Below are 23596 nucleotides of genomic sequence, written 5' to 3'. Positions count from 1 at the left end.
AATATTAACGGTAGGCGGCCAGCAGTCTGAGAGAGTAAAAAATATATTTACTGGGAACGATAATCACAGAAAATAACGATTATACTCCAGAAATAAGAGAGAGAATTGAAAAAGCACGTGCCAACTTCGTGAAAATGAAAAAGATTTTATGCAGCAAAGATCTGATATTGGCCCTCAGAATAAGGCTAATTATAATATGTTATGTATATGGTATGTTAAACAGTAAATGGTTAAGTTTAATTAGTTACCACTATAAACAGACCGGATTAACCGATAATAGTATAAAAGGCCCGGTTTCAGGTAAAATTTATTTTAGGCTTTATTATGGGAGTACCGTCTAGTCAGTGTTAATTGCAAAAGACCAACTCTGTCTACCTCGGTGGCTTATCGCTCCGGGTGGGTCTTAACAATGGGCCAGGTCAGATAAATTTAATAATATTTACGACCGCACTAATTGAACTCAAACCATTTACTGTTGAACAAACCATACACAGTGTGCTTTAATACTAAGGAGCTGAATCATGGACATTAAATCGAAATGCAATAAATCGACGAGCAAGACAGAGAAGAACTAGTTTTGGTGTTAGTGAAATAGTTTTGAGTATTTTTTTCTGTTAACAATCATTTTTAATATCTTTATTATAACGTTTTTGGACCTTATTCTGCGGTATCTCATGAAACTGATTACGCAAAAAGATCTCATGGGAATATTTTTCTCAAGAAACACGATGTTTTCGCCTTGCTTAAACATATTTTGCCGAATTTAAAATCAAAATCCTATTCTTTTCTTCTATTCTTTTTCTATCATACATTGACTTTATTCTCTCAGATATTTTTAGTTCTTAACACGTTGATGAACAGAACGTCTATAGACGACATTTTTAAAATAACGAGTTATGACAAAAAATCGGTAGATTTTTGTAGATTTTTTGTCACATTACATCTACAGATGCATATGAAATATAATACGACATCCATGGTCGTCGTCCACATGTTTACAAAAAACATATTGTTTCCATAAAACAAATTTAGCAATTTGGCTATTACACTGGCGGACAAAAAATTTAGGTCACTAGATGAATTATTTGATGCCTTGGATTTCCTAAACCTGTTGTCCGATTTGAATGATTTTTTTAGTATGTTATAGCTTTATTATTTAAGAATCTTAATGTGTTAATATTGTTGCTAGACAGGTAAATGTCATTTTATACCGGGTGTAACAATCATACAGTGTTTTTCCTTAAAGTTCGGAACACTCTGTGGAATATTATAGTATAGATAAAATATTGAGATTAGAACTCAATTGTAGCCTTAGGCTTTCTTAACATTTTCTTTTCTGATTCATTTGCTTATGTTGGATAATAAAAAAAGTTAGGTACTTTAATAACTAGCCATGTTCTTCATCAATACAGGGTGTTTCTAAATAAGGGCGACAAACTTTAAGGGGTAATTCTACATGAAAAATAATGACAATTTGCTTTATAAACATATGTCCACAAATGCTTAATTTCCGTGATACGGGATGTTAAATTTTTTCTTACCAACTGACGGTTTATTTCTTGCTCTAAAACCGATTGAGATATGCAACTGAAATTTGGCATTTTTTAAGAGGTAGTTATTGCGCATTGTTTGACATACCATTAAGAATTTTATATTCACCATTGGCGTGCATACGGGTTTAAATATTTTAGATACATCCCGTATGCACGCCAATGGCGAATATAAAATTCTTAATTGTATGCCAAACAATGCGCAATAACTACCTCTTAAAACCTACCAAATTTCAGTTGCATATCTCAATCGGTTTTAGAGCAACAAATAAACCGTCAGTTGGTAAGAAAAAATTCAACATCCCGTATCACGGAAATTAAACATTTGTGGACAATGTTTATAAAGCAAACGGTCATTATTTTTTCATGTAGAATTACCACTTAAAGTTTGTCGCCCTTATTTAGAAACACCCTGTATTGATGAAGAACATGGCTAGTTGTTAAAGTACCTAACTTTTTTATTATCCAACATAAGCAAATGAATAAAAAAAGAAAGTGTTAAGAAAGCCTAAGGCTACAATTGAGTTCTAATTTCAATATTTGAGGCGTCCAGAGCAACAGTGGCCTAACCCACATCCCACAATTTTACCAAAATGCTTTTAATACATTAAAGTTATGCATTACTTCAGTGTTTTCAGATGCAGGGTGGCTGAAGCAACCATTGCTTGAACTAGTCTGCATCTGAAAACACTTAAATAATGAATAACTTTAATGTAATAATATCGTTTTGGTAAAATTGTGGGATGTTTGTTAGGCCACTGTTGCTCTGAGCGCCTCATTTTATCTATGCTATAATATTCCACAGCGTGTTCCGAACTTTAAGGAAAAACACAGTATGATTGTTACACCCGGTATGAAATGACATTTACCTGTCTAGCAAACAATATTAACACATTAAGATTCTTAAATAATAAAGCTATAACATACTAAAAAAATTATTCAAATCGGACAACAGGTTTAGGAAATCCGAGGCATCAAATAATTCATCTAGTGACCTAAATTTTTTGCGCGCCAGTGTATATTCTACTTTGCAAAATTCATATAGTGTCACAACACTTGCTTATACATTTGACGCACTGTTCGTCAACGTGTTAAAAGTTTATGTATAAACAAAATTTGTCCTAATACATTTTTACAAGATTGCAAGCGGTCATAAAATTTTATTACCATTTTTCAGTGTGAGATAAGAGATGACTAACAACTGGAATATTTAGTTACCGAGAAACATAATATGCAATTAGTCTATGATGTGAGGCCGCTCTCGTCTGAAAAAAATTCTGATTTGGTTTCTTTGCGGATTCCTATTCAAAAATGTCCCCTTTAAATAAATCAGAAGGGTGCCGGCGAAATTTTTGGGCAGAAATTGTCTAAACAATGTTTCTAAACAAATTCACAAGATTGGTAATTGGTATTTAGTGTAACTCAATCTGAATATTTCTGAATCTATTTCGATTATGACTGGTCGATGTTGGCTGAGGGGGGGAAACTATGGAGTACGGTTCGGAAGCTTGGGAGTAGTTGCAACTGTGAGTTACTCGAAACCCAGCATAGATCGAGGTTGCGCCTTTGCGCCATCTCCTATCAAAGAAAGTAGTTTTATCTTTTAGACTATGAATAAGGTGAATATTGATTTCTTCGGCCAACTCCAGGAGTTTCCCTCATTTACATATGGTGACTGCTTAAGTCCTGTAAACTGTAGGTTGGTTGTTGGTTTTCCACAGTTTTGTCGTGCGATATGATTGGCGTATGTAATTGGTACATTGTAAATAATTAAATAAATAAATAAATTGTTTAAAAAACTATGGTAATAATAATATACAAAATTTAAAGAGAAGTAGTCCCGGTTGTGTGGTAGCTCCCGCATGAAAAATGCTTCCCATTCAGTTTCTCTGGAATTCCTGCTCAAAAATGTCTCCTTTAAACTTTATGAGAAGGGTGCCGGACGGCATTTTTGGGCAGAAATTGTTTAAATAACTTTTTTCTACAACCGTGTTAAAAATGCAATTTTTAGCACTCCATACGAGCGTTAAGAATGCTACTTTAAGGCACTAGTGCTTTAAAATTTTTAAGGCACTGCAGTTAAAAGTGAATTGTCAAATTGTGAAACGTAAAAATATTTATATTTCATATTTCATTTATTAACATTAATATTAATAGTACAACTTGCTCAATTTGAAAAAGGTAGTTTAAAACGTTTTGTAAAATTTAAATTAAACTGTATTATTGCATTTTTAACACGTTTGTAGAAAAAACTATTAAAATTTGTTAGAATATACTTACAACAATAAAAGTAGATGTTATTCTATAGTTGTTATGTTATGATTTACGTATTGACAATATAGACGGTTTTGATGTAATGTCAAGAAAAATATAAAAATGGAATGTCAGTCAAGTTCAAGTAAAAGTTTTTGTAGGTATTGTCATTGAATAATTATCAGTTTTCAAGCCTCTAACTCGAATATGCGTATGTTCGCATTTTTCAGATTTTAAATCGCTTATAACTCAAAAACTGTGAACTTGTCAGAAAAATGAAAACAAACTTTTTTATTTAGTATTACCCTAAAAACCTGAAAAAATATTTTCCCGTGCAAAATAGAAGATTGTTGAAATAGAACCTGCCGCATCGGCATTAAAATTGGATGGACGCATAATAATATCAACGAATTGAACGAATATGATATAGCTCATAAGCCGATGCCGCACTGCAGGATGCTAGATGGTGGCTTGGAGGGTGGATTTTAAAGGTGGATGGTGGAGGGTCGCTGCATCCTGGACGCAGTGAAAGAGTGAAATGAAGTCAGAAGTCAGTATCCAACTGACTGCTGAGGAATCGTTTGTTTCATTTGTTACGTTACATTTGGTTTGTTTTTTTAGCATATCGTCATATTAGAGGTAAAACTCACTTACAAAACTTTTCAGAAAGTGGAGAAAAATTGACTTAAAGGCAAAAATTGTTTTTTAAATTCACCTGACTTGAATATTGGATTTTTTTAATGCAACTGCAAAGAATAAATAAAACAGATATTTTAAGCCATGTTTCGTCACATAGTGGTCTGCTGGGTCCCAAATTGCCCTTCTTTTATACACAGCACTTATTACGCTTTCATCCATAGCGAAGCTACCCGGATGGATTATCAAACACGACTGATATGGGTGGATAGACGCCTGGCGGATCACCGGGTGGGTAGATGGTAGTGGGAGGCCACTGCGGCTACCGTCGTTGTATTATTCGTGGTATAAGTAGCTGGATGGTCGCCAGGCGGGTATCTACCTTCGTAGCTCAAAACAAGTGCCGAAGATAGCGTCACATACGGAGACCCAACACCACGATCACCTCCAAGATAAGACAATTTTAGAAAATTATAGAAGGGCGCAGGCCCCCAAAAAAATATATATAAAAAAATAAAAAGGCGTAAGCCCCCAAAAAAATATAAAAAACCATAAAAAACACATAAAAACTCGAGCAACAAGTCACTGGGCGGAGCCCAATAGGGCTCAGCACGATAAAGGCATAGAGCGCATCACGCTGAGCCTAAGATTTTTGCATTCGATTAGGGTACCACATGGAATCTTATTACCCAGGATTCCATTGTGAAGAGCATTTGGCTACGATAGTTGTGCCCTCATCGCGCATCAGCGTGCTATGGGGGGAAAGGGATGGCCTGGGGCATTGGAGCGAGGTGGGGTGATCCCTGTTTACACTCGGGTCAAAACACCTCGCCCCAATGAATTGTTACACCCGAATGTACTCTTTCGAGAGGGTGGACATTCCCACAGGTCGGGTTAAATCAAATTGCTTGCTTGCTTGGCGGGTATCTACCATCCACCATCCTAGCAAACTTCCTGCACTGCGGCATCGGCCATAGAGAAAGCTTTTATATGAAACAGATGGTCACGTTTATAAGGAGGCTTGTTGACGAGGGATGTTACGGCCGCAGAGCGGGCGGTGGTGAGATGACGGTGACTACGGACGTTGTCAGATCTATGCACCTCCATAGCACCTACTCAGTTGGAACGCAAAATCCTATGCTAAAACGTTACAGGGCCGTAAACTTCTACTCACTATATATTCTTTGATACATTTTAAAAAGAACGGTCTAAATTTAAGACAGAACCGACTACTCTTCATAATTTTGAAAAAAAAATGTTTAAACTTTAATACAAGCACTTGGCTATTTCAGATATATTAATATACATAAATCTAAGTTTTTAAACTTCGAAAATGCGTATTATCGCATTTTTCAGATTTTAAATCGCCCTTAACTCGAAATCTATCAACTTTTGAGAAAAATGGCAACATACCTTTCTTGTTAGAATGGCCCAAAAAACCTAAAAAAATATGTTCCGGAGCAAAAAGGGTGATCTTTTGAATTTCTTAAAAAAAAATTTTTAAACAATTTCTGGCCAAAAATTTCGCCCTGCGCACTTCATATTTCCTTAAAGAGAACATTTCTGAATAGGAATCCGCAGAGAAACCGAACCATAATTTTTTTTAGACGGGAGCGGCATCACGTCATGGACTAAATGTTTCTTGCCAACATTACATTTTGTTATTAGGCCTTGATAAAATTACTGTCTTAAACAATTTGGCAACAGGGCCAATTGAGCCAATGGGTGTAAGGACAGAATAGTGTTCAGGTTTCTACATTATTACAGAGTCATCATGTAGAAATCTACAATTAAGTTGAAAATGTTACCACAGTAACATGCTACAGTACAGCCATCTCTAGGATCAGAAACAAATTAATTAAGGGTTCATATCAACCTTAAGGTGCATATTTTTTAATTTTCTGTTAATTTACATACCACATAAAATTCTAATTAAATTTATAATTTTCTTAATTAAATGATTTTTCAACAGTATGCTCAGGTATAAGTTTTCTGAATTGTGTACATACCTCTCTATCTTTTTTAAAGAAAGAAAAATAGAAGTCGAAATTCAGGTAATATAATATAAGATCATATTAAGCACATAACTAAAAGCATACATGGGTCAAACAGGTCGATCTTTCAAAATGAGAATAAATGAATATATAGGTATTTTCTCGTGGAGAAACCAATTCCACTAACATCTTAGAGGTATAAGCATATTTTTGTAATGTCCTCTTTTTTCTTATATTTTATTTTCACTATTTTTTAATAATGACATTTTATTATGATTGAGGAGAGGTATCTAGGTTGAAGGCAACTGGGTGCTGTCATATCTTTGATTAAGTCCATTCCATCGTCTTTCTATCTCTATGGCTTCTTGGATAATTCTTGATTTTTGACCTGTAATTTTCAGAATCAATTTTTTGATCTGTATGAAGACGATATTGGTCTAGGGCGGAAACAAATAGAAACCGTCAGAAATGGCATGTTCATAAATCCTATTTTAGATTCTTCGATTGGTTTGCTCTATGTAAGATCTTGGGCAGTATGTACAAGAAATTTCATAAACTCCATGTTGTTTATTTGGAATGTTATCTTAGACGGATAGGAAAAGAGATGACATTTTCTTTTTGAGATCAATATTATCTTTATTCTCTTTGATTTGGAAATTTTCTCAGTTGCACATTTGACACCTTTTCAACATGTAAAAAAGTAATTTAAAGCTTAAAATAAGTATTCTTCTGATGAAGCTGATGTCAAAAAATAATATTTTTCATTAACACTTTTTGGCTAAAATTTTAATATAATTTATTTATTGTGTCCAGTGGTGAATTTATGTCTTTTTTATGAAAATTATGTTACTATTTTCAAAATTGTTAGAAATTTCGTAAAACGAAAATGGAAATTTTTTTTATTCTGTGTAGAAAAAAATGATCGTAATACCTTAATACTTCTTATATGTTAACTCAATTAAAACATTTCTTAGAATAAGTTTTTGGTACTTATGACATTATGCATGTATCGTATTTATTTACTTTTTTTCATGTTAACATAAGTACATAGTTAGAAATAAAAGATGTATTGAATAAGTTTAAAAATGTAGCTTGCCTTAGACGAATGCTTCATTCTTCCGCCTACACATTGTTTCATCTTCTGTTGCATGTACAAAAGCTCTGTCTATGTTGCTTTGCACTGCACTTCTTCTTTTAACCATTAACAAAATATTAACCAATACACTTCTATATAGGGCGGCAAAATTATTCGATTGGTTTTTGGTGAGTTATTTAAAGGGGATGTGTAAATACCACAGTTTTTTATATCAAAATTAAAATTACTCTTACATTATATCCATTAAAGTAGATGCTGATAGTTATCTGATATTTTGGTTACTATACTAAAATCACAATGAAGATGCACTAGAAATAAACAAACCAAGACACTTGAATATTACGAGGAGCACTCCTAAATCATGACTTACAATGTATATGTGTCTTGGTTTGTTTATTTCTAGTGCATCTTTAGCGTGATTTTAGTATAACTGAAGTAGTGTTTAATTTTCCATTTGTTAATAAAGTACATACAAAACAAGAATAAATAAAATGGTTATAGAAAATTACTATAACATTGAGTGCATTATTTAAACGAAATTGGTATGGTAATATTTATAGTAAATGATTTTAAGACTTAAATATTTTAATACGCCTAGCGATTATATAAAATATAAGCTTCTGGACAATTCTGGAAAGGTAGGGTCAGTTTCCAACTACTCCAGAGGCCATTCAAGGAATACACATCGTTGTCTATGGTCGTTTACCTTCAACTCCTGAATCAGTTGAATTTTTTATGGTGAAGGCCTAAGTTACGATGCAAAATTCACCAGGTTGTAGTCTGTGTACATTCGTGTGAGCGACGTGAAATTGACTCGAATTCTGCTCATGTTTAGAGGTGATGTTTTCGGCAGATCTTGCGTTTCTTCGACGTAAGTGTATTGGTTGATTGTTTACTGAGCCAGTGGATTTAAATTTATCCGTTGCACTGCGACTAGTCTGCTCAGTAAGACGAAATCAAATGTAAAATAGTTGCCAAAACGGGTTGAATCAACAACAGCTCATTTGAGAGTATGGCGGCTACAAACTCTCAAAGTTGGTAAGCCTATAAGGAAGACCCATTGTGTGTTTCGAATATACATTGAACATTATTTTTGTAGTGATGGCACACACCCCTGCCCACTCCTACTTTTATTGGAGTGTTTCTAAAGCAGATACGGTTCACTTTTAAGACCTCGGTTTGAGGATAATAGAATAAGTTTAAGAGCAGCCATACCTGTCAAGTTTAGCTATTTTTTATAAAGCAATCTTATTGACTTCTCGCAATTTTTCTGTAACGGAATACGCATGAAGAACAAAGCAAATTTTAATTCAATAAGGGTGTCTTCTAGTTTATCCTAGAATTCCCTTCTCTGACTGAAGATGAGGAGAAGAAGTGAAAAAAAAATTATTCAATCGATTTTTTTGTAACCTCTCAAAGAATAATATATTTACACAAAGATGCTTTATTTTGAAAAAAATTCTGATGCTATTGCATCAGTTCCATCTACTGCTTAAAAAATATTTTTTTGTGCATTTGTCCTATAATACACATAAAATATAAGACATTTTTGTAATAATTTAGTTTTTTTAATGATTACATTTTTCCGTCAAGAACTTTACATTAGTCTACTTTTTTGTATAACTGTTACCACAATAAAAGCACTTATCATATTATAAAACTATTTTCTGTTCTCATTCTTAGATGTTTATTATCTGATTCTATAAATCCTTTAATAAGGACTTTTTTATCTCATAATCTCATCGCTATTATCAATTGTATCATGCTCGTTTCACATTATTCTAGTAGCACTGCAGTCCAGGAACCAAAGACAGCAATGAATTGTAACAAAAATAATGTGAATTAGCAATGTAAGTCATTGTATGTACTAAGAGTTAGGGAGAAATAAACTCTAATACCTGGATTGGCATTTATTTTTGAATCTAGATCGCGATTTCATTGTAATCATGTAGACTGCCAGTCCAGTAGAAATACCAAATATCCAATACCACACCAGTGCTGAAGAAATTTGATAACTACCACTTCAGTACTTTTTATAATTTTGAATGTTATTTAAAAAATTCTACAAAAAGATACATAATGTACAGAACAATTATATTAATTATTAAAATTATATTATTTTTATTTATATTTATTTCCAGTCTGGAAATCTTTTTCAAAAAAAATTCTAAAATAAAAATTGGTTAAATAACAAAAATTGTAATTTTGATTTCTGGATTGGAAGTCGAAACGTCAAACTAAATTAAAAATATAATTTTAATTACAATTAATTATGCATTAATCCCATTATAAAAGTATTAATGTGAACAAAACATTTAAGTTTTGTCATTAGTGACATACGAAGTATTAAATTAAGTAGTAAAAAATATTTTCCAGTAACTTCATTCTTTAAGTTGGAATCCGGTAGGTACTTATCAAATCCATATAATACTTTTACACACTTTTAAATTTCTCATCAAAACCAATATACACCCACAACTTTCTGCAACAAGATTAAAGATCTATTTCTGGCTCATCTAAATCCTAATTGAATAGTATAAATAAGTGTTTACAGAATTTGTTCGCTTACTTTACAATACGTTTTCGCTTGCAATTTCAAGAGTTTATTTCATGATTCAAAACGCATTGTATAATAAGTGAATCTAATAAAAAAAAGTACAAATTTGAACCAATTCTACTGTAATAATTTTTGTAGAGTCTGGAAGTATTCGCTATAAGACTTTCACTAGTCTGTGGAGTTCTTCTCGGTATTCATACACCAATCTAGAGTCTACCTTATGGCTTCTAAGAGCACTCATGTCCGATTGACTATAATATCTGATTATATCGATCCTCTTGAGTTCGAAAGCTCATCGTAATTCTCCAGAATAATAAAATGTTGCATAAATATGTGCCTGGAATACAGAGGTAGCTCCTCCTAGTGGAATAAAAATGTTTAAATTTCCACGAATACTGAATATTCCTACACCTGAAGTCCTTCTACAGTTTTAGACCCGTCTTTGCACCACGGACAACACTGCAGCCTGGTTTGTGAGTTTCCTCTGCCCCATCCATCTCGTGGGCAGATATTTACTTGGAAAGGTATTTTACGACTGAATATGGGTGTCATATAGCCAGAATTTGTAATACATTCGGTATCCCTTATTTTATTTATGATATTACTATGTTCTGATCTAAACATTACTTTGCTTATATTAGGTTTTCTCTCATTCTATAATATCCCATTCTGATAACTGCTATTGGTGTACCCATCAGAAAGTCGATGATTCCAAGGATTCTTGCATAGTTTAAGGATGATACTTTTTTCTACACCTTTGGCCGTCATACCACTGGTGCGTAGGCAATTTTTGGTTTTACAATCGTGTTAAAAATCCAATAAAATATGTTTGGATTTAAACTCCACAGTTTCCATAAGTTATTTCACATAAGGAAGCTCTTTCAGTTCTTTCAAATAAGCCGCCAACTAAATGTGAACATTTCTAGAAACAAAACTTAATGTATGACAACAGCAAAAGATCCGCTCAGATGTAAGTTAGTGGTTGAGAACAACCCCATAGAACAGGTGATGCAATTCAGATATCTGGGCATAGATATATCAAGCACCCACGACCCAGTAAAGGACCTGAGGAGTCAGATCAACAAAGCATCTGCATTGTCCGGATGTCTGCGGGAGATAGTCTGGTCAAATCCGTATATGCGCACAGATAGTAAAATTAGAATCTGCAAGACTTGCATAAGACCGATCATGACATATGGCACAGAAGTGCGCGAAGACACCAACAAAACGAAACAGATGCTAAGGGTTGCAGAAATCAGGGATAAGAACAATAGTGGGGAAAACAATAGGGTGAGAAATACAAACATTAGAGTGCAATGCAAAATTCAAGATATTGTAAGATGGGGAACACCCATTCTTTAACCAGTTCTTTTTCCAAATAGGTGTCCTTGAAGGATGGCTTGTAGTAGGATATGATACCGCAGATACAATGAAGAGTTATCTAAAGACCAGCTAAATTCCATTTTCTTTATAGATTTTAGTCCTTAGTAATTAAATTCTATTTTTGTGGTACATCTCCAAAAGACCGTACTAGGCTGTGTTTCTTTAAGGATGACCTGGCGTATGTTGAATTCAAGGTGGAAAGGTCCACCTTCATGCAGTCTACACGAAGGAATCGTACTCAAAGATGCACCCATTGGCAGGCAGCTTCCTACCAATCAACTAATGTCCACCCCTCAACCGCACAACTCTTAGGTCTTCACCAGACCGATTCATTACAAGATTACCCGTTTTATCTCTATCTCTCTTTCTCAGCTTTACTGCAGATTCCTCTCTAAAATTTCCTCCTTTTTAATAATTCGAGTTACTGCCTCGAGTATTGCCTTGTATTCAATCTTTTCACTCATTGTTACCTACGTTAAGGTAGTTGCATCCGTACTTACCTTCCTATGTAATTTGTTTCCGTACTCATTGAACATTATGCACTCGGCATAATACACAGTGCTTGGCCGTGTCAGCCTCTCCACAATCTGAGCAGTTTCAACCTTCCTTATCCTTTGTATTAGGAACTGAATACAAAATAATTATTGTCTCTGTCACCGCACTTCATCCAATCTGCGATGTTTGGATTTCATACCCTCGTTCAAGCCGTCTTATGCTCATTTGTCCATTCCTGCCACTCCTCTATGCTGCTATTCCTAGCTACTCTCTTCTCCTGCTCACCCTTCTCGTAGATTTCCGCCCTTTTCTTCACCGTAGGTTCACCACCTGGTGTGGCCACCATTGATGTTGTTCTGTTAGTAGTGCTTTTTTTTGACTTTTCTAGCATTCTCCCATATTTTTTCGTGTTAAGCACTTGTTTCCATACTGGTGCCGCGTAGAGTAGGGTAGAATGGACCTGGATTTGTCTCTATCTGAGGACGTACAGTAAAGCATGAATATTCAAATCAAAGTTCGTTCAATTCATTGATTTAGTGAGATAAGTGATTACTTTCCATCTTGGAAACAGCTCACTACCAAAATTGGAGAATATTTCTACTCCATGCTTCTTGACTTGGAGGCTTCCGTTTGTCACATACATTGTTGACCTTGGGTGAAAACTATATTTATTTAACCATATGTATTATAAAATATTTTTCATAAAGAATCTGAATATTGTTTTTAGTCTTTAGTATTAATTTCATTCTTCTACCATTTAAAAAAATTGATTATAATTTTGTACAGAATTTGTAAATTTGGAATGTGACAGATAACCAGCTCTTACAAAATTGTATTAAGTTTAGTTTTGTATCTTTTATAATTTTGAAAAAAAATGTCCGGTTCAGATTTGTAGACATAACTAAAAGCAAAAATAAAAACACCTTTACAGCCAGTAATAGACTTTTAAACCGCCTTATGTTACTAACTTTCTCTATTTAAGTACGTTCTTCTGGAATATCTAGCGTGCCACGCTTTCTTCTACTACCTTGTTGTCTCCTTGCTTTTTCTAGATCTTGCAGAATCTCCAAAAAAAGCGAACAGAACGGAGGGGCCGCCTCAGTTCGGATATCAGCAAGTTTAATACCACCAAAAGCAATCTCATCTTTAAGGTAACCTGCTGCTTCGGACATTGCTTTTTGGCATCAGTTTTGCGCATGACCGTTACGCGGCGCAGCTTTGCTTTGCGCATTTAACGTCACATATCAGGTAGAATGGAACAAATAGTATAAATAATAACAAATAATGATTTTTAATTATTTTTAAAAATAATGGCCAATATGATGACAGATTTAAAACTTGTAAACCCTGCAGTTGGCTGTATACCTTCGATAAGACAACTTAGCGAATGAAGTAAACACTTCTGTTGTATTTAGGTATACATATATATAAATTTATTAAAAATTCTTTAAAATTCATCGACAAGGTAGTGGAAAATTACAAAACACAAAAAGTTTTCGGTCTAAACTGAGCATCATCAGTGTGAACGTCCGGTGTACGAGTATTTGGAAGTAGCCACTTCATTAGGTGTAAAAACCTCTAAATTATATTGTTGGTATATTTAGCATTATAAAGTAAGAGACATTAAGTCGATGTAGGTATTAAGATTATATAAAAACCATGTGGATTCTTCATCCTTGCTCGAAAGATGCATGCACCAACTGGTTGGTCGTTACCTCTCACCTGAGCACTGCGTGCATCTTTCGAGCAAAGATGAAGTACGTCCACATGGATTTTAAATTATATTAATACATGGACTTAATGTCGCTTACTTTATAATTCTAAATACAGTGATAAGCGCGCTAATAACCGGCAAAAAAACGCAAAAGATGGAAAACATATAATGCATTGCGAAACAAAAAGAGATGAAACTAGTGGAGGTGGAATTTATCGTTATAAACGTAATAATTAACATTACATTACATAGTTTCCCACCTTTAGACATCTATGACAGGAGTATTTTATAAAATTCTACTGGCACAGTGACAGTTGTCATACTCCTCTGATACGTTTAAAGGTGAGAAACTACCTAATTTAATGTGAATTTATACGTTTATAACGATAATTTCCACATCCCACTAGTTTCATCTCTTTTTGTTTCGCAATGTATTATGTTTTCCATCTTTTGCGTTATTTTGCCGGTTATTAGCGCGCTCATTACTGTATACAAAAAATTCATTTAGAGCTTTTACACCTAATGAACTAGCTAGTTGTGTTTTTTAACCATTAAAACCATTTGTGTTTTTTAATTTTCCACTACTTCGTGAATAAATTTTAAATTTTTTTTAATAAATTCATATATGCCTACATAAAACAGAAGTGTTTACTTCGTTCTACTGTGACAGATTTTGTTTTAACAAGAGAGCTTATTACAAGTTCGCCCTAAGGAGTCCATAGGGATGAAATACGTATAACCGAATGGTAGTGCTCTGTGTTAAAATTAAATCTTAATTGTTTTTCGTAATATTTTATGTATTTTATAAGATTGTACCTAAGCTAATTTTAGGAAGACAAAGCAACTTCAAAATTTGAAGGTAACGTTTTTTATATCTAAATCACAATTTTTATGGTTAAAATAAATGGTATATACTAGGTATAAATGTATCTTTCAATATCAAGGTGTAAATACTTTCAGTATCAATATGATTTCAACAAATATAATAGTCTAATCATTTGGTAGTTTTACCTGGAACGTTTTCCGGGAGTTTTGAAAATTGGTAAGTTTATGTATTTCGGTATGCTCTTTTCGAATTTCAACTTTGCTACCTCGTATCTCCGCCGCTTGCCCCCCATATTGAAAAAATGGGGCTCAATATCAGTTTTTTTGGGAATATCTCCTTTCCGACGCATTTTACGAGAAAATCATTAATGTACAAAATTAAACTAGAAAAAATTTCCTACAATTTGTGTGTTTATATATTTTTTTTTTCATAAAATCAATCGTTTTTTGCGTACGAGCGCCGCAAAGTTCATTTCAATAGACGTTTTGAAAAAAACTCATTTCCACACCAACTGGATGTAGAGAAAGCGGCGCGTTTTTTTTTATTGTGGTTTCCCCTATAGGTCTAATCCACATGTTATGTATTTATTAGCGTAGTCTCCTTCGCTTTGCTGTTCCTGATGGACCAGGTGTTACGATTTCGTCCTGAGCATCGATCGAGACATCGCAGATCAAAATTTCTTCCACATAATCTATGATATAACTATCAGACTCATCACACGCTTTTTCGTTTTTGATTTCATCAAAATCTTTTTCAAAAATAGTCGCTGTTTCTTTCTCTTCTTCATCGTAATTGTATAATGGAATTTGCGAATACATAATTGCAAGCACCACTACAATTTTTGCATATAACGGAGCATTTTAATCCAGCTGTTCTGCATCCACAAGCTTTCTGACATCATTTTTTACACTTACAAGAAATAAGTTTAAATGACGATTCTGAAGCGGGGAGTTGGAGCATCGTAACTAGGGCTTACAATACCGAGCCAAAATCTCAATACCGGTATTTGGTATTTAAAATTTCAAATACCGGGATCCCGATATTAAAACCGGTATTATGAATAAAAAATATATACGTTATGTTTATACTATCCACAGTTGGTATATTGACTTGTTATTAAATAATATTTATGAAACCTATTAAATTTTGTTTTGAAATGAGTAAATGTTGTTTACAAGATTACATAGAGAGTAGGAATAGATAGATACAAAAAAATGTGCAAATAGAAAAACTATATATTTGATTCTAGGATGAATTTAGCATATAATAGGGTAGTACTTTTACTAATAAAATTTGCTCTTTGTAAATTAATTTAACTTTAAAATATATTAATTACAAAGATTAACTTACTGTGACATACAGTATGTGTATATTTAATATAGATTACTATGTATTTAGACCGCTATATATTTTCAATTATTATAAATAATTCAGAAAATAAGTGAGCATAATTTATGCACCACAATATACAAAAAATAAATGAAAAATAGATTTGAAAATGTAAAAACCATTCTGATTAATAAATCTTACAGCTTTTATAAAATAAAGTAGTCTAATTTTAAATATTTAAGAATTTTTATGTAACTCATTTGTTGACGAGATTTAATAATTTGGTTGTAAAACTGATATAACCCTTCGCCTTAAATTAACGACATTAACACTTTTAGAAAGCGCTATACGCTCTGAGCTTCGCTGGTGGCGCTCCTAGCGGATTACTAATTCAACTTTCACCGGTAATTTTTAAATGTATTATTTAATTGTTAGCGCTTAATATTTACAACGCAAAAAAGTAATTAAATTATAATCGATTTTTTTAAGAATTTGCTAATCATTTTGACGTTCTATTGATGAAATATTAATTTCTTACTTCGGATACTTTCACAATTATCGTGTAGATGGCGCTAAATTACATATTACGGAACATTAGAAAAACTTAAATTCAGTATTTAAAACGTAAGTATATTTAAGGTAAAAATATATACCACAGCTTTGACCAACTAATATTTTTTATAATTAATGTTTTTACTTTTAATTTTAAATTAATCACTTTGACATTTATGTCAAATTTCCGGTAAACGTTTACAGACTTGCCACTACTGGCGCTCGCGAATTTGTAAATATCCCCTCTACGTACGAGCTAACAGCGTATACTTGACTTGTATGTGTAATAAACGTGTTTAATAAATATTTTTTACAATGATATTGTTTGTTAATCTTCAAAAATAATTTCTTGTAATAGCAAAAAATATTTTAGAAGAAAGTTTATTGTGCATCAATTCACTTTTTATAAATTAAGCTAATACCGAAATACCGGTATTTTTATTTTAAATACCGGTATCGAATACCGGACAAAAATCGTCCGGGATCCCGGTATTCGGGATCCCGGAATCCCGGAATCCCGGTATTCGGGATCCCGGTATTGTAAGCCCTAATCGTAACAGGAATTAGTCCATTTTTGTTTCTGTTCCATCCCCATTGTTCTGCACTTTTTTCATTCTCGTATTACAACTGCTGAACCTGGTTTGGAAAGAATGTTGTCATGCTGCTGCTTCTGTTGGTGGTAGCGACGCAATATTAAATTTACTTTTATATTATGCTGATTTTGTGACATATTATCTAATTTGTTTAAAGACATGTTTTTCTTACTTTTCACTCTGGATATCTCTGTATCCTGGGTATCTTTGGATACACGTTTAGATTTTTAAATATCTCAATAACCTCGATCAAATAAAGATTTTTTCGGGGCACATTAATGAATTTTTATTTTTCCTTGGTTAAAGAGTGAACATGTTGTATCCCAGCCACTGAAGGCTTGCAAAAATAAAATATGATCTTCAGCTGTTTTATCTGATACTTTCAATCTATTATTTGTTGGGAAATTTTTCCTTTTCCTGGTTTGGGTATCAAATTCTGGTGAAACATTTATTGCGGTATTGATGATTAGCGTATCCGTATCCAGGGCCTATTTTACCACTAGGCCCGTGAGGCACCTGCCTCCGGCCCGCATTTTAGTAGAGCCCGGAAAGTTTACCAAAAAAATTTTTGTTGCAATAAAATGAATTTTTAAAATTCTTTCATTTTACGAACAGGAACTGATAAATGATAAACCTACGGTTGATATTCAAGCGACTTCACCTGTCGCAACGCAAATACGTCTCCGTCATCTCCTTAGAAGACGACAATGTCAATACCTCTTTTCCTAGCGGTGTAAGAGATTGGCCAAAACATTAAAATCTGAAATTTCAACAATATTTTATAAATAATCGAGCGAATCAGTATATTGATAAAATTAATGAATGTGTTACACAACTGGATAATAATAAAACCAGACATCTGCAAAGTGCGATTTGAATGAGCGATCTCCTGAACATATTTCATCAATTGGTACGTTAGTCAAGAGAAGTAGTACAGCAGGACAAATTGTAACATTAATTGAAAAAAGATATTTAAAAGAAAAGGAACATTGGAGAAACGTTCTTCAACAAATAATAGCAGCCATTAAATTTTTGTCCAAGAACGGTCTGTCCTTGTATGGTTCAACAACCAAATTATTTACAAAAAGAAATGACATAGACAGTATGTCGCATTTAAGATAAAGACAGTCCTATATTTTGGCTATCAAAATAAATACAGATTTGAAGTTTTGCACAGTCATACATTTTGAATGTTCACATTTTTTAAGATACCCAGCTGAAATTTAAATTTTAAACGCAGCCTACTGTGACTCCACAAACAGGGTAAATTTTTGATATTTTGCTTCGCGTTAGAGATATCGAAAAAAGTTATTTGAAAAAGATGTTCCAAATATTATCCTAACCCCACATACAAAATTTCATGACACAATTCGCACTTTAAGTGTTTTCATTATTTTGTAGTCAGGATCCTAAAAGTTAAAATTGGCTGGCCCGAGATGCATCTCGAGATGCATCACGAATTTTAGGGTCCTGACTACAAATGCTGAAAAAACTAAAAGTGCGAATTTTGTCATGCAATTTGGTATGTGTCAGTAGACCGCGATTGAAATTTAAATTTTTGTTGAGTATCTTAAAAAATGTCAACCTTCAATGACTGCTCAAAACTTCAAATTCTGTATTTATTTTGATAGCCGAAATATAGAGCTGTCTTTCTGTCTGAAATATAGAAATTCATCTTAAATGCGACACACTGTATTTAAACAATGTTTAATTGTTTAAATATTAATTTTGTATATTGTTAATAAAAATTTAAATTTCTAGTGCAACTATATTTCTATTAAATAATTAATTCATTTAAAAAAGGTATTTTTATTATTATTAAATCATATTTAGTGGCTCGAAAATTGTGTATTGGCTCGGGTCTGATTTGAAGTAAAATAGGCTCTGTCCGTATCTTCCTTCGGTGTCGGAAAATTGGTCGAGAACACTTCGTCGACGGAAAATTAGTCGACAACATTTGGTCGACAAACAGTTAATCGAATGCACAATTCATCAAATGTACAATTCGTCGACAAAGACCCAAGTTTATTTCTTTTTACTATATCAAAAAAAAAGAATGTGTGTGTACTTTGTACGCACGTAAGAAGTTATACTTCTATTATATGATTTAAACGAAATTAATATACTTTTTATTTATATTTTGTTTAAATAATAAACTAATTTATACTTACTACTTCTCAAACATTTTTATTAGAACAGTGCCAAAAATTAAAATAATAAAAGAATAAAACACACACAAACACATTAAACAAGCCACAAATAATGTCTGAACATTAATTGTCGAAAATTTTTTTAACTAAATACGTATTTTCTGAAAATAAAATTATATAATAAATAAACTTCATATAATAAACAAACAATCATAAAATGTATTAAAAAAAACAAAAAAGAAAGTTTCTATTGAGACTCGAACCAGCGCTGATAAGCGCGGTTGGTATTGGAATTCATTCGCCTTCAACGCTTAGCCACGGACATTATGTATCATTATTTACGAAGATCGACTAACTAAACGGATTAAACTTGTGATATTTTGATATTTTGAAAATTGATCAAATTATTTTAATTTTGAATTGAAATGATTTAGAATTGAAAAAATACAACAAAACATAGAGTAAGAAAACAATATATTATGTGAATATTGATAGAAATTTTGATGGTAATCAAATTATATAAATAAAAGTATTACATACTATGTATTTTGGCAGATCAAATAGGTAGGTTTATACCCATGATACATTAACAATTATTACGTACCTGTTGCTTTTAAAAACTATTTAAAAGTCACTACAATATTATTAGTCCAGAAAGCCACTGCGCATCCGCTAGGAAAAATATTCTAATTCGGATTTTTTGCACAATCTTACTCAAAAAGGACCCCTTTTAACAAATTTGCATGTTGCCAGAACCAAAAGTTGGTCAAAAATTTTTTAAACGTTTTTTTTTTGTTTTTTTTCTAAAATTATATTTTTTGCATGGAACAATTTTTTTTAGGTTTTTTGGATCATTCCAAACAGAAAAGGTCTTTAGTGACTTTTCTCTAAAGTTGATAGTTTTTGACATATAAGCGATTAAAAATTGAAAAATTGCGAAATCGGCCATTTTTAACCCTCAAAAACTATGTGAAAAACTGAAAATTTGAATGTTGCCAAGGTAGGTAGATATTCTTTAAACATCGATTGATGAAATCCCGAAGAGTTTTTTGCAATACAATATCAAAAACCCCTTTGTTTTTTAATTGCCAATTAAGCGTGCGCGACACTATTTTCCGTATTAAATATAAATGACTAAATTCGTTATTTCGTAAACCGGTGACTTTAACGAAAAATCCCAAAACAGGTCGGTTTTTATTTTTAAGTTATGATATTGTGGCATATATAGTATACTAGTGACGTCATCCATCTCGGCGTGATGACGTAATCGATGATTTTTTTAAATGAGAATACGGGTCGTGTGCTAGCTCATTTGAAAGGTTCTTCAATTCTCTATTCAGTAATATAAACATGTACATAATTATTTATACAGGGTGTCCAAAAAATTTTTATTAAATTAAATCATTTGGCAAATTGACAAAAAAATTAAATTATTGGACACCCTGTATAAATAATTATGTAAATGTTTATATTACTGAATAGAGAATTGAAGAACCTTTCAAATGAGCTAGCACACGACCCCTATTCTTATTTAAAAAAATCATCGATTACGTCATCACGCCCAGATGGATGACGTCACTGGTATACCATATATGTCACAATATCACTACTTAAAAATAAAAATCGACCTGTTTCGGGATTTTCCCTTAAAGTCGCCGGTTTACGAAATAACGAATTTATTCCTTTCATTTGCACCATACTGCATACACATGCAACGGTGGAAAATAGTGTCGCGCACGCTTGATTAACAATTAAGAAACAAAGGAGTTTTGAATATTGTATTGCAAAAAACTCTTCGGGATTTCATCAATCGATGTTTAAAGAATATCTACCTACCTTGGCAACATTAAAATTTTCAGTTTTTCACATAGTTTTGAAGGGTTAAAAATGGTCGATTTCGCAATTTTTCAATTTTTAATCGCTTATATGTCAAAAACTGTCAACTTTAGAGAAAAGTCACTAAAAACCTTTTCTGTTTGGAATGATCCAAAAAACCTAAAAAAATTTTGTTCCATGCAAAAAAAATAATTTTAGGAAAAAAACAAAAAAAAAAACGTTTAAAAAATTTTTGACCAACTTTTGGTCCTGGCAACATGCAAATTTGTTAAAAGGGGTCCTTTTTGAGTAAGATTGTGCAAAAAATCCGAATTAGAATATTTTTCCTAGCGGATGCGCAGTGGCTTTCTGGACTATATAAACTTTTTTGTTTCTGTCCTCACAACAATAAAACTAATATATTATACATTTGTTTACCTTTACCTTTACCTCCAAACCACAGCTGTCCTACAGCTGCCATATTGGATAATTTTTGACATGTCATTTGAACATCCAATCAGAACAAAGTTATAATGCGCATGCGCCGGGCTGATAGGTTTTAACATATAAAATTTCACCCTCTATCGCCGGTAAAGAAGTATAACTTCAAAAATATTTTATATATTGCCAGTCCTAAGCCTTGGATAAAGTGTGAAGGAAAGTTTATTCTCACGATTTCTTTACTTTTTTATTGATATTGACTTATTATTGCAGTCGAAAACATTGTACGGAAATGCCTCGTTTCCCTAACCATTTATTTACCTCAGCATCTCGCATATTTCGTCTTGTCCGCAAGTGCCCCCAAATTTGCCTTGTCCGGAAATGCTCCGTTCGCAAGTGCGCCGACACTAAAAAGAAGAACCGTACATCACTAATTAAAATATCGGTTTATATTATTGCTGCCTACTCTCCCACCGCAGTCAATTTTTTGATTAAATTTAAAAATAATTAAGATTTAGAAAAAAAAATTAACAAAACCTCCAAAAAAAATAAATTCAGAAATGTATAATACAATATTCCAGTTAACAAAATAAAAACCAATAATTGTCGTTTGTCAGCATTAATATCTTTATCCTAAAGATAAATAACAGTTTGTCGACGAAAAATCCATTCGATCAAATGTTCGTCGACGAATTGTCCATTCGATGAATTGTGCATTCGACCAACTGTTTGTCGACCAAATGTTGTCGACTAATTTTCCGTCGACGAAGTGTTCTCGACCAACTTTCCTAGACCCATCTTCCTTGGCTTGTGAGAACATGAAATTTTTCCCTTCAAATTTTGTCTTCAACATTAAAATGAGGTGATTCTTGTTCACATCATTCCCCAGGAATTGGGGAATTCCAACTTGTGACACAGTTGGAATAATTTTCTCGTTAAAAGTATGTCTACTGAAGCAGCTATTCGTTATCGTCGGGATCGCTCCACGTGGTTGGTACTACAGTTTGCTACATCTTCAGGATATCTCTATATTCTAAATTTTTATATTCGCGTACATAAAGTACGTAAAAAATCCGTCTAAAGATCTACGTATTCGCCTACTACCTACTATTACGGTATCGAATGCTGGGGAAACATTTATTACGGTATTGATGATTAGCGTATCCGTATCTTCCTTGGCTTGTGAGAAAATGAAATTGTTCCCTTCAAATTTTGTCTTCAACATTCTAATGAGGTAGTTCTTGTCCGCATCATTTTCCAGGAATTAGGGTATTTCAAATTCCAACTTGTGACATAGGTAGTTGGAATTGTCTGGTTAAAAGTAGGTCTACTGAAGCAGCCATTCGTGATCGTCGGGATCGCTCCACGTATTTGGTACTACTGTTTGCTACATCTTCAGGATATTTCTTCTATAAATAGATGAGGTTCACCTCGATGCCAAATGACTCGGTTTAATTAGGCGGCAACAGTAGAATATTTTAGAAAAATCTACGAAAAACACGTGGTGGTGTAGATGAATAATATTTTGCGACGCTAGTACGCGAATACCGTTGATTTTACAGAAAACATTATAAATACATAAATTGTACGAAATTTTTTTTATTTTAATTTTGTACATAAATGTTTTTTTCACAAAATGCGTCAGATAGGAGATATTCCCAAAAATCTCCTATTGGGCACCATTTTTTCAGTATGGTGACGCAAGCGGCGGAGATACGAGGTAGCAAAGTTGAAATTCGAAAAGAGCATATCGAAATCCATAAAACAACCTAGTTTCAAAACTTCCGTGCAACTTTTCAGGTAACCCCCTTTTTGGCTAAATGACTGAACTATAACCAATTTTTCCGTGGCAAGCTGTTACATATAACAATTTTTAAACAAATTATAAAAAATTACTTTTTTCGCTTCATAACCACTTTTTACTAATTTCGATTATTTTAAGACTAAATTTATTCCAGTTCCATACAGTTGCTTGCCATAGATCTAGACTAGCTTTAAGATTTTTTACAAATTATTCAAGCATATAATTTATCATTATAATCTTTGCCTTTATCATTTTGCCAAACCGTATCTCTGCATTTCTCCATAAGTTTCTATAATATTGTGTGTCTTATCAATATCAATACCCTTTACCTACATATTCTGCCTAAGCATCACCACCCAGGTCTTTTTTGGTATTCCTGTACTACAGCTCCTCCTCTTACAGATCAGC

The 23596-nt window shown here is 32.9% G+C and overlaps 1 protein-coding gene across 2 annotated transcripts in view; it reads left to right on the top strand.

Annotated features, from left to right (window-relative positions):
- Window positions 1-23596, top strand: part of LOC114325370 (potassium/sodium hyperpolarization-activated cyclic nucleotide-gated channel 2) — a 571529-nt gene that overhangs the window by 387938 nt on the left and 159995 nt on the right. Inside the window, exon 6 of one of the 2 annotated variants that reach the window (XM_050653525.1) lies at window positions 13017-13115. The exons of the other annotated variant lie outside the window; for it this stretch is intronic. Within the exon in view, the coding sequence (XP_050509482.1) occupies window positions 13017-13115 (99 nt within the window). The remainder of the gene's footprint in view (window positions 1-13016; window positions 13116-23596) is intronic. 2 annotated transcript variants of the gene reach the window in all.

Source organism: Diabrotica virgifera, chromosome 6, assembly GCF_917563875.1.
Source record: "Diabrotica virgifera virgifera chromosome 6, PGI_DIABVI_V3a".
NCBI classification, from domain to species: Eukaryota; Metazoa; Arthropoda; class Insecta; order Coleoptera; family Chrysomelidae; genus Diabrotica; species Diabrotica virgifera.
Note: the sequence above shows the minus strand (reverse complement) of the source record. Positions and strands in the feature narration are given on the sequence as shown.